At 25.5% G+C, this 13,030-nt stretch overlaps 1 protein-coding gene across 1 annotated transcript in view; it reads left to right on the plus strand.

Annotated features, from left to right (window-relative positions):
- The window catches only part of LOC107167664 (Sarcoplasmic calcium-binding protein 2), an 88,140-nt gene that overhangs the window by 72,234 nt on the left and 2,876 nt on the right, over positions 1 to 13,030 (plus strand). The window contains exons 4-6 of the mRNA XM_015516818.2: positions 1,413 to 1,532; positions 4,513 to 4,627; positions 8,194 to 8,291. Of these exons, the coding sequence (XP_015372304.1) occupies positions 1,413 to 1,532; positions 4,513 to 4,627; positions 8,194 to 8,291 (333 nt within the window). The remainder of the gene's footprint in view (positions 1 to 1,412; positions 1,533 to 4,512; positions 4,628 to 8,193; positions 8,292 to 13,030) is intronic.

Consider the following 13,030-nt stretch of genomic DNA (forward strand, 5'->3'; position numbering starts at 1 on the left):
ATGTAATAAAACTGTAAAGCAATGTGTATAATTTATTTAGTCCTAATAAAAATACTTATTTCAATCATGTTATCAATGATTAATCAAAATAAATAATTGTTTTTTGTAGTTTTTATCGAAAGTTGTATACACTTAGGCAATATTTTTAAATTGTTAGATCAAATTGAAAATTCTATAACTGAAAGCATTTTTATAAAAGTAAAAGTTTTACTGGAAAACAAATAAATATTAAGTATTAAGTTACAATTTTATCTAATTTTATTTTTTTTATGTTTTTAGATGAAACATGTATAAAAAAAACAATTATTAATACAATAATTTATTATTTATGAATTTCATCCTTTTTATCTCGTTTAAATATTGTTTTTATATATACATATATACGTTTCATCTGAATGTAAAAATATAAATAATAATTCAAAAAAATCGGTAGGTTCCTACACATACAATGTCAATCATATTGTTTTTTACTATGTACATAATTTTGTTTTTTCGATATTAACTCATCAGACAAATGTAAAATATTTTATACATATATATTTTGTAAATTTTTCTTCAAATATTTTTTATTGTAGTATTTATATCATTTTATCAGACATTGATCTCAAATAATTAATAAAACAAACGAATACACTTAAGTCTAATGTGATAAAGCAATAAAAAATATAACAAAAGTAAGACGGTTATATCATTTAAAGTTAAATTGAAAAACCATAAAACAAAATCTATTATTGATTAGCTCAAAGAAAGATGATGAACTGGTCAAACTACAGATTCGTATATTAGGTATACCTACTTGATGCTTAATATATATTATATTGTTATATCTTATGTTTTAAAACTTCAAAGTTTAAACTTAAATACTTGATGAGCTTAAGTGATATTTGAATTTATATTTCGTTGAATTATCTTTAAAATGAAAATAAAAAAAAATATCAACTTAATACCTTACAGTATCAAAGTTTGTGGTTCTCGTATTGTACATGGTTTTTATAATTATGACTGATTGTTATTTTTAATACATTATTATTATCATAATAATATAATAATCAAATAACTAATTGCAAATTGTTTTCAAATTGTTTTCAAATCTTTTTTTGTTTTTTCAACATCAGATGACTTATCCCATTTTATAAATTGTCTTAAGTCAATCGTATTCTAATTTTAATATTCTAATAAAATCATTTGTTTTTTAACTAAAGTCGGTTTATAGATTAGATAATTTTCCGTCGGTTATATTTAGTAAAAACATTTTATTTTTATCGATTAGGAAATAAGTTTGCTTAATTTGTTCCGTCTCAATTCTAATTTATTTTAAGTAACTATTTTCTATACCCTTATAATTATAATTATAATTATTGATTAAAAAAAAATACTAATACTATTTGTACAACTTTGATTTTATTTTTCAGAGATTTTGTAATTTACGAGGCTGGAGCGGTGACTCGGAAAAAGTAGAAAAGACCCGATCATGTCTGCTCAAGGTTTGGGAAGGCTTACAGTCTGGTGCTGACAAAGATCAGGATGGTCAGGTTAGAAAAATACTTCATTACAATTTCTAGTTAACTTCGCAATAAAATTGAAGATACTTGTAATTGTTACAGTAGTAAGTAGTGAGTACGTAGTATATTTAATAAATAACTACGGAAAAGAAAATATGGATCAGATAGCATAAAAAAAAGGAAAATTTAAAATTTTTTAAAATATTTAATATTAAATTATAAGCTATTTACGAAGCTACAAAAAATTGATAAACTATTACTATAATAATCTCATCATAATATGAAAGACAAAAAAACTATTGTCACTAGATTGGATTGATTCCTTTTAAACTTATGTTTTTTTTTAATTATGTTCTTTTAAAAATAATAAAACTTACTTAAAAATTGTTAATACTTTTGGATAACTTTTGTTAACAATAAGGCAATAATTGCACAGTTATATTTAAAATTGTAAAACCATTTAATTAAGTTATGTTGTAACTGGTTAAATAGATTACAATATCATATTACAATTTACTATACTATCTATCTAAAATATTTATGAATTCTACCTCACAGCTTCTTGATATTTTGCTTTAACCTATCTGTTTTAGTATAATAGATCTTTTTACATACTTAATTAATCAAACTAAACAATATATATTATATTACAATGGATTGAGAATAACTTAAATTTAATTACCGAATAACTAAATATTAACTCTAAGAAGATAAATTTAATCATTTTCGCTATTTTATTCAATACTCTATAAAATGAAATACTTTTTAATAGATCATAAAATATACACTTATTGTTTACACTTCATGTATATGAATAAATAAGCAGACAACTGTTAAAACAATCATTTTATACTGTTTTTAAACTTGTCCTAAACTTATTAGTTGAGTATTTCTTATTTGAAATTTGTTATGAATTTGATACCTATTCATTTTTGTTGAAGAAAACATTGAAAACAATAAAACGATACGAATGTTTTTGATTAGTTTGAAAAATTTGAACAAATACAGAGGCCAAGTATCGATCTAATCGAGGTTGTATTATAATTTTAAATTTTTCGATTAACGGCAGTAATAATAGTTATAACTCATAATTGACAAATAATTCTGCTTAGACAACGATACAATGTATAGTTATTATATAATATTATAGACAATACATTAAATGTACTTATTTTATTGTTTTTTTAAGTTTAAATTTATACTTGTACTACAGTAGTACTGTAGTACACCAAAAAAAAACATTTAAATTTATAAATATTTCGATTTTTCATATCATTTAAAGATTGTCCTGTATCGTTAAAAATAATATATTAATATACAGAGTGTCTCACGATGGAAAAACTTTTGCTGTATTCAATATTTAAAAATTTTTTTCTATATAATTCATAGACACTCTCATGCAATACGATTTTAGTATAATGTTTTATTTTTAATACTGAAAATAAAAACATAAAAATTGATAAAATATTGTTTAAATAAATTCAAAATAGGCTATTTTTATTCTGATTATAAGAACAATTTTTATGGTAAAAATATTTATCTGTCAAGGAATTTTTTTTTTTTTTTTAATTCAATATTTTTTTGGTTAAATTAATTTGGAGCGTTGTAACTTTTTAAAAAATACGATTTTTGAGAATTTACTAATATGAGTATATTTCTTAAATTAATCACTTATATTAACAGTTTTTATCATGTATTTAATTAGCATTTTTTTTTTCGGATCTTTCTGAAACACCCTGTATTTTAGTACTCCCAAGTTTAGTGTAAATAGTTGAGTTTGTTTTTAAGTGTTGATAAATTTAAACAAAAATTTAAACGAGTAGGTTCAGAATTATTGAACTTTTTAATATACTAAGGAGTCTATGATAATAGGTTCTTATAATGTATGGTTATGATAATATTGTGGTGTAAATATTGGAAATTTCAAAATTATGATAATTATAATATTAACATTTTAACATTTTCAGTTCGTAAAAATAATAACTAATAATAAGTTTTGTAATGTCAAGATTGAGTAGATATTACATCCGTTGTATATTTGATTTTAAACTATTATAAGGGATTATTATTCTTATTAGCTACGTAGGTAGGTACATACAATTTCAATTTAATATCCCAGAACTTTCTTAAATACTCAATATAAAAATCTATGTATTTTTAAAGTTTACTTAAAATACTTAAAAAATTTCCGAAATTCTAATTTAAAACAATGCAATACTAAAGAGGTATATAAGCAGCTTGTCAATTAATTTGTATAATGATGTTATTTATATTAATTTATAAAATGTTTTTAACATTTTAATTTTATAAAATAATAATAATTTAATTTTGTAGGTAATTAACTAATGACTGTGATTATAAGGGGTAAAATTTTATTAAACTTTAATTCAGTTAATATCGTTTAGATTTTAACTGCTTTAAGTAAGTACATTTTACCGAAAGCGCGTTAACTAAAATAAATCAATTAAAAAACATAATGCTCCATAAATATCACAACAATCTTGATAATTTGTCGATACATTTTTTCATCATATTATACTCACTGCATTAAAACAATAATTCGGAATTCTTAAAAGAATGAAATGTATACTTACAATTATTTAAAATAAATATCAATAAAATGATAACTTGTGCAAGTATGTACTATTCAATGTATATTTCTTCAATAGCATTTACAAAGTCGTCGATTGAATAATATGGCTTTAAATATTTGATCAGTACGTGCAAATACGAGTAGGTAACTACATCAATTCAAAAATCAGAGAAACCCGAAAATCTCATGGGAAGTAATTGGATATCGAGTTATCTTCACAATAAATCGTGTTTTCAGTTTTCCCCAGGTGCTCCATGCTCCATCGCAATAAACGAAAGAACAATCAGCAGTAAAAATACATATACATACAAATGCAAAATCACTCCATTTGTTTACTACCATTCGTTTCATTGCACATAAACATAGCTTTTATATGCATCCATTTTATTTTATTTTCTAATTTTTTTCCACATATAGGTGACACAAGATGAATGGTGCGCAATGTGGGACGAGTTCTCTAAAAACCCGAGTGCGCCTCAAGAATGGCAAACACATTATATGAATTTCATGTTTGATCTGGTCGACACATCAGGTAATAACTATGTATAATTTAGTATATTATAGTATAATAAATTAATAAAGTACCTATATTATTATATTATTGACTTATTGTCGTCACATGATTAGATTTCATATTTTATCGAACTATCAATTTGATTAATTTTTTACTTTTAAAATTATTATTAAACCTTTCAAACAAACGTTGAACACTGTACCTATGTTCAAATTGTGTAAGTATCTATTATAGACTAATAAATCGTATTGTTGAAGCCTATCCTAAAACAGGATAAAAGGTTAAAATATTTGAATATAGTAACCAAATACTATTTACACTTTATCCTAAAGCAAAAGATTTTTTTTTCAATTTTAATCTAGTAAATTTAAAACTGATGTCAAGTTGTTCTTTTTTTATTTATTCAAAGACTTAAAGTTTAGGGAAGTAATAAAATAAGAACAAACAGTATTACACCGTCACACATTTTTATTCTCGGTCACCATATAACACTTTATCATAATACAATTTATAACTGCAAGCTACAACATTTTTCCATTGAAATTTAACTTTGATTTGAAAATCAAAAGTCGATTTAGAAAATGTATAGAAGAAATATTTATGTGAAAATAATTAGATAGTTTCACATTAAAATTGATTACCTGGTAAATAACCCTGCATAATTCTAGCATGTTGAAAACTTTCAACGATAGTGTTAAAACATTTATTTGAACATTATAAAATCGTTAGTGGGAAAAAAAATATAATTCATTAGGTAGGTATAGAACAAGTTTTTCAATTGTTTCACGTTTTTTTTTTTTAGGAGGATCTATGATGTTGGCGTCGTTTGTATGCCTTTTGAACTGTAAATTATCGCATTATTTAAACTTCAAATGACAGAAATTCAGAAATAATAACAATGTAAAATGTAAATTGAAACATCTGAGCAGGGAAGGTCTTTAAAAATATACAATTTTAAGTACAGGGCGACAGCTGATGCTGACAGAAGAAAAATGATGTTATACAAACATTAATTTATGCATAATATAACTTTTTGTAAAATTCTAATGGATTTGTGCAATTCGGTACCTACAAACACACATCCAGTCAGTTTAGATATTTATTTTGTGAACACAGACAAATAAACTTTAAAATCATTACTATTACTCTCGTACTAAAAATATTTTTATTTTGCTTTTTTCGCTACACTTATTATTGTATAGTGTACTGGTTATTACTACAGCATCGGTTTTCTTAAAATTATTGATAGATTTGTTTTGATTTTCAAGAACATTTCTAAATATATCATAAAATATGTCATGGAATAAATATGAAAAAATAGAACTGTTAAAAAGTCACGATAAAAAAAAATAATTGTAGCAGTGAGTTATGGAGGCAGCTGTTATACGTGATCTTTTTACACTTATTTTTTTTTTGAACTGACAACCACTATTATAGTTCATTACAATATATTATAAAGAATATAATATAACAATATACAAATTATATACATTAGTCTCGACGTAATAAATTATAGCTTTTATCTCTATTTTTTGTGTTAGTAAAAATATAATATAAATTATTATTATTTTTAAATTATAAGAAAAATTAAAGTTATGACAGCAGGAATAGTGTATAGACAATCGGCGGGGTATTTCATACCAACTTGCTTATTCATTAAATGTCTCTAATATACTTTGAAAGCTCTCAAATAATAATCTAGGTATTGTTTTGAATATTTTATTTAATTTTAAATATATACAAATGTTAAGAAAATATGTATAAATATTAATTCGTTGCCATATACCTATATAAACAACATAGTCCCTATAGATCTGCTGAGTACTTATGTATAAATAAAAGTAACATAAATTGACTGAAAGAATGATCGCAGAGAATTGCAAATGAAAATTACAATGAATATTATGAAAGTACTGCTACTATATTGTTGGGTATGTTGAATGTAGTATTAACATTAAAATAATACAAATTAACTTTTGTAGTGAGGTACAAGGAATTAGTTAATTCAATTCATCCATCGAGTATGAATATTTTAGTTTCATTCACGATTCTTTCTATAGGATTTTAATCTAATTAATGTTGTCATATATTTTAAAACATTCACCAACAAATGAGTATTTAGAAATACTGTGTATATATATGTATATTATATAATACTTTTGATTTATATACAATAGACACGTAGCTTTCAAAACTTTTAAAAATTACAAAATTGTAATAATAATTTTTTTAACACTGGTAGGGGTAATATAACTTATGAGTTTAAATGGAAAAACGATAACTATAATAGTTATACCTTCAAAAATATTTTTGCGTTGTAATACATGCAGGTAATTTTTTTTGTAACCTTATTTTTATTGAAACAAACAATGTTCGTTTTTTCGAAAATAATTCACAATTTTGGTAACCTTAATAATAAATATAAACATGTGTCTAATCTAATATATAATCATATCAAACAGGGCCATATCGCTTGAGTCGTCTGACATCCTCCAATAGTAGTCTAGAATGGCTGCTAGATTAGTGTCCCATCCCAGTCTTATTTTGATACTTATAAATTTAATATTTATAAAAATATCACAAAGATTTACTTAAATAATAAAATAAATATTTTAATTTTAAACCTTTAGTTTTACAGCTAAACATATTATATTATACTATAAATATTGCGAGACCAAAATATTTAATGATAAAACTAAAATCAAAATGTTGTGTACCTATTTAAATATTTAAACCATTAGACTTCATGCCATCTACCAATGGCTTTTTAATCAAAATAATGTTAACATTTTATTTAAATATTTTCCTCTCCACTTTTATGAATTCAGATTTATGTTGAAATTATAAAGGGTTATATTATATATGCTTCGTAGAGCATCAAACTTCTTTTTCATCTCACTGCACATTTTCCATCTAGGATGAAAAAATAATCCTCTACATTAATTGTGTTAGCTCTCTATTCACATTTTAACTAAAATAAATTATTTAATTAATCATGTGTAGGTACATTTTTCGATGTATAGGTATGCGTTATTTGTTATTTGTACTTGAGAATCGGCACTTAAACTAATTAAATATTATGTTCTAAATACATATCCGTATTTTAAAGAGTAATTTTTTTAAATACGTATAATACTATGCATTACAGTGTACTACGATTAGTGGAAAAACAAGAATATTTAAATCACGAAAATCATCAATACGTCGTTAGTCGTGTTTTTTTAAAATTTACATGAATTATGTATAAGGTTCCTATAAAATGATTTAAAAAAAGATAAATTATTTTTATAAAAATAACTAATACAATAATGGTCCAGAATTATTTCGGTCATTTGAAGATAAAATTTAAATTACCTTTTACAAAAAAAAATAGCATACCGATTTTAATGGCACTATATTATTTATTTTACTCGTATAATGTTCTATAGATACCTACCAATTTCAATAATTAGTTACACGTTAAATGCACAATACTTCTGGCGTATATTAACAACTGTTTCCCCGTAAAACATTTTGTAATTTAAGATAAGAATGTTTCATAAAATTTGACAAAAGGGTTTAAATGTTTTATTCTTGTTTTACAGGCGACGGTTCCATCGACGAGGCAGAATTTTGCGAAGTTTGCCAAAACAACGGCGTGCCTGCTGCGGAAGCTGCGGACGCGTATAAACGATTCTCAAAGGTTAGCCTACCCCTTTAACGATTTAATCACTAATACTTAGTAATAAACCTTACGCCGGTCGTAATCGTACCGGAAATCCTGACTGAAATTGATGTGACCGGAAGCGCGTATCGCACTATCTAAGCCGGTATGACACAATATTCGGATAATTTTCCATCTGGTTTCTCTGCCATATTAACCCTTTCCACTCTAAAACAAGAACAAAATGCATTTGAGCACAGAACATTAGTCAAATATTTATATTTATATTTATACCCTCGGCAACATGGGCTATGGGGCTTACAGAGAAAATAATAAATTACATATTATATTGTATACTAAATCTAAGTGTTAACTAAATTTTGGTTTGAAGATTGGCGGCTGTAATGAATTGGATGACCTTAATCGATTATAACCATAGTTATATTGAATTACATGGATTAAACTTTAATAGGCTATATCGTGTATAATAATACTCGTAATAATACAATAAAATAACACTTACCTGCGTGTACAAAAATAACCATCAAAATTAAAATCGATATACATATATGCATTTATACATTAGTTTTCAGAGTTTGATATTATCATGTGTCAGAACAAAACTGTTCCATAAAATTAAAATTATTATTAACACGCCAATAATAATTTTAAATAAATTATAGGATCGATACCTATTCCTGATGAATATTTTTTCTTTTATACATCAAATGTCAAATACACACACATTTTTAGCTATACGTTGTTTTATATTTTATGAAATCATTATTAAATACCCAACTATTGTAAATATAACACGATTTAAATCATCATTAATCAAAGAATATGTTCATAGAATACTGTAACAGGTAAATCCCAAACTGTGCATGAAAAAACACTGAGCCGTCGCGGGACGCCCGGCAGATGTGAAACATCAAAAATTTTCTTTTTGTAATAATGTTAAAATAGATAGTGAATAAGATGACTATGAAATAACTTCTAAATTAATACCATAATACTATTTTGTTTTTTATTTGCATATAAAGTACTTAAAAAATTTACAAAGACATACAAAAATATACAATTGTAATAATATGCAACAACTCTAATCAATATTATCTGTTGCTTCGTCAGTTATTTTTGTGTCAGTAGCAGTTGATGCTTCTAATGGTACAATTGCGATGATAATTGAAATATGCAACAAGAGTAGGTACGTGACATAACGTTATCAAGGTACCTTGTGAACACTCCGTCTATAGCAGTTCCATATCTAGTTGTTGCTTCTTTTGGATCGTTATTAATATACAAACAACATTTTTCTTGGAGGGTTCGAATGATATCTGTTAGAAGATCGGTCAATCGGAAGAAAAATTTATTATTATTATTATTATTTATAATTCAATTATATACAATTAAATATGATATTATATTATTAAAAAAAAACAAAAATGTTTTTAAAAGATAAATTATAAGCTATTCCCCTTAAAAATTCTAAAATATTTAAATCAGCATTGTCAGCATTGTTCATAAAGCTTACAACAAGCTTTTTAATACATTCTTCTCGTTGTTGTTTGGACTCTTTGAACTTTTTTGGATGCCAATATTGGTCTCGGTATCAAAGGCACCGCATATAGGTACAATTTTCACTGCACACATGTTCCGATACGAATAAAATGTATCTCGATTATCCGATATTGTTGTAGTCATTGGAATGACGACTACGAATTTCTATATACCTACATATAATATTGCTGGCTTATAGCGTGATCATAAAAATATACCTATTATCTGGATATTAACAAATTATTAGGTGCATTATATATTTATATCTGTGATTATGAACGATATTCGTATACTCGTAATTATGTTCAAATAGGAAAATATAACATTCATACATAATACTATTCGAACACAAGTCCATTCGAACAAATTTGTTCGAACACTCTTCATTCGAAAACAATTCATTCAAACAATCGACTAGTTCCCCTATATTAGTCGTCGAAATGCGAGAAATATTCAGCTCTGATATATGGCAACTTCAGCGGCTCTAAAATTTTTTTATTTAAAGTGAGAAATACAATTAAAATTGGGCAATTCGACTGATTTATCATCAGGAAGCCATGTTTCAGTCTTCAGATAACAACAAGAAGTTACTTTTCTGGAAAATAAAATCGTTTAAATCAAAAGCATGCTTGTTGAAACTGTAGCAGTTCAGAGTATAAATGTTCAATCCTTCTCTTGATGTCATAAAATTAGTAATATCTGTTTGTAAAGTAGTTAATCTGTATTACGATAATCTTTTGAACTCTTCTTGCAAAGATACTATCGACGGATCGACTCGTCTTTTTCTTTCAGCCCAGTACCAAAGAGAATTCGGTATGGATCGAAGAAAAGCCAAATTAAACTCGATGCAATTATTCATATATTTTTCAGGCTGTATTTGTTCTTTAGTAACTTTGGTATCTGTGCCAATATATTTAAAAGCAATAGTTAAGCAGTCACGAACGCGCAATCTCATTATTTTTACAGCCATATACAACAAATGTTATGGAGTAACTCCTCGGCGATCAGAACGTCGCAGTTCGCTCGAAGCTGTTATGAATGGAGTGCCACTAATTTCAACCTTAAATTTTCTAAATTGTCCTAGATAAATGCTTGGAAATGACAACTCTTCAGCATGTTCGTCGAATGATAGACTCTGCGGAATATTGTGTTCTCCCAGTGCTAGTCTCAAACTCTCAAATATTTCTCTTCGTTCCATAATAATGTTTGTTGTTGAGCAGTAAGACTTTCTTCAATATCAATATTTTCACTGAAATCATCAATATTGTTCTGTGAAATATTTGGAATATCTTTATTGAAAAATTATGTATTGATTGTAATCTGATAATTTTTATATAAAGGTGTATCCAATAAAATACTTCAGTCACATTTTGATAGAGCTAATATTGATTAAACCATGAACGAAACTACTTTTGTGAATTATTTTCTTCTGTAAATGTACATAAACGCAATATTCATCATTAATATTTCTTGGAAGTGCTCGAATCATTGTGTCCACACTAACTGGATTATTAATCATTTATCCATATATTTCAAATTGTCCATGAACGTGCCTTAGTCTCCTTATTTGTATGCAATTAATACGAGAAGAGAGTAATCTTCCAGTAACGAAATCGAGCTTTGGTAAGTGTAGGGGCATTTCAGGATATTTAAATCCATTATATGCTGCATAATAAAATTAGGGATGTTATTTTTATCCATAGATGCTTTGCAAGTCGAACAAATTTTATAGCAGTTATATCTGTTGCATTCTGAAAAAATGATTCAAGTATTATTTTCAATAGTAATAGTTTAAGTAATAAAATATCATGAAAATGAAATATTTATTATAATCGAATGAATTACTTGCAATCGACTGTACATATTGCTGATTTTTCATTTTTTTTGCTTTCTCTAAATCATATTCTCTCTGCTGAACGTTTTTTTTTTTACTTCTTCTTTCTGCTTCGCGTTGTTTAAGTGGTTCTATGTACAGTTCCCTGACGCTCTTTTTAACGAGCACTCTTCATGTCTATTACATTAAAACTGTGAAAATTGAAACGAAAAGTTGAATAAAAATCAGTATATTATCAGAGCAATGAAGATAGTTATAAAATGTTACTTTTCACTGGAATGTTTATTATGCGGTGCTTGTTCTGTACTATTAAAATCTGAACAGCTTGTCATAGATTGGAAATGTACATTTTGTTTAGTTTTCCTTTTTTCTGCTTCACGTTGTTTTAGTTTTTCTCGGTGCTGTTCTCTGTATTGTTGTTACCGATCTTTTTTTCTAAAAACAATATTATTTATATATATTTAATATATATTTTTATCATATACAGGGCGATTTTTTTATCATGAACCACTCATTATTTCAAAAAGTATCAATGTTTTTGAAAAAATTTTTTTACAAAGTTTCATTTTGTTAAAAAAACAACGTTTTTAGGAAAAAATTATATTTTTTAATATTTTTTATCCTTATAATTTTTTAAGTTTTTTACTTTTTTGAATGGCAACTTAGAGTTTTAATTCCATATTCCAAAGCAGAATATTTTTCTAAGTATTTTGATACGTAAAAGTCGAATTTTGGACGAGTAGTTTATGAGTTATAAGTATTTAAAGTTTTGATTGGCGGAGTGGAGTGGTACGGGGTTACCCCGCAAAATGTTTGTCCACTACTCCGCTTGTCTAAACTTTAAATAATTATAACTCATAAACTACTCGTCCAAAATTCGATTTTTACGTATCAAAATACTTAGAAAAATATTCTGCTTTGGAATATGAAATTAAAACTCTAGGCTGTCATTCAAAAAAGTAAAAAACTTAAAAAATTATAAGGATAAAAAATATTAAAAAATATAATTTTTTCATAAAAACGTTGTTTTTTTAACAACATGAAACTTTGTAAAAAAATATTTTCAAAAACATTGATACTTTTTGAAATAATGAGTGGTTCATGATAAAAAAATCACCCTGTATAATATAATATATTTAATATATTGATATAGAATTATTAAACAAAAGTATTTATAAATATATAATTTATAACTAATATCTATTAATCTAATTAGTATTTTACATCTTCACTATCTTGTAATATAAAGACGATAAGTTATACAAAGATCATTCTTATTCAAATAAAAATAAACTAACTTTTAGCTCGGATCAGTAAATTGTGCATCGGGATAAACATCAAAAGCATGATACACCATGAGACATTTCACTCCGACCTGCATTTC

Source organism: Diuraphis noxia, unplaced genomic scaffold, assembly GCF_037042655.1.
Source record: "Diuraphis noxia isolate RWA-SAM2 unplaced genomic scaffold, SU_Dnox_SAM2 contig0004, whole genome shotgun sequence".
NCBI lineage: Eukaryota > Metazoa > Arthropoda > Insecta > Hemiptera > Aphididae > Diuraphis > Diuraphis noxia.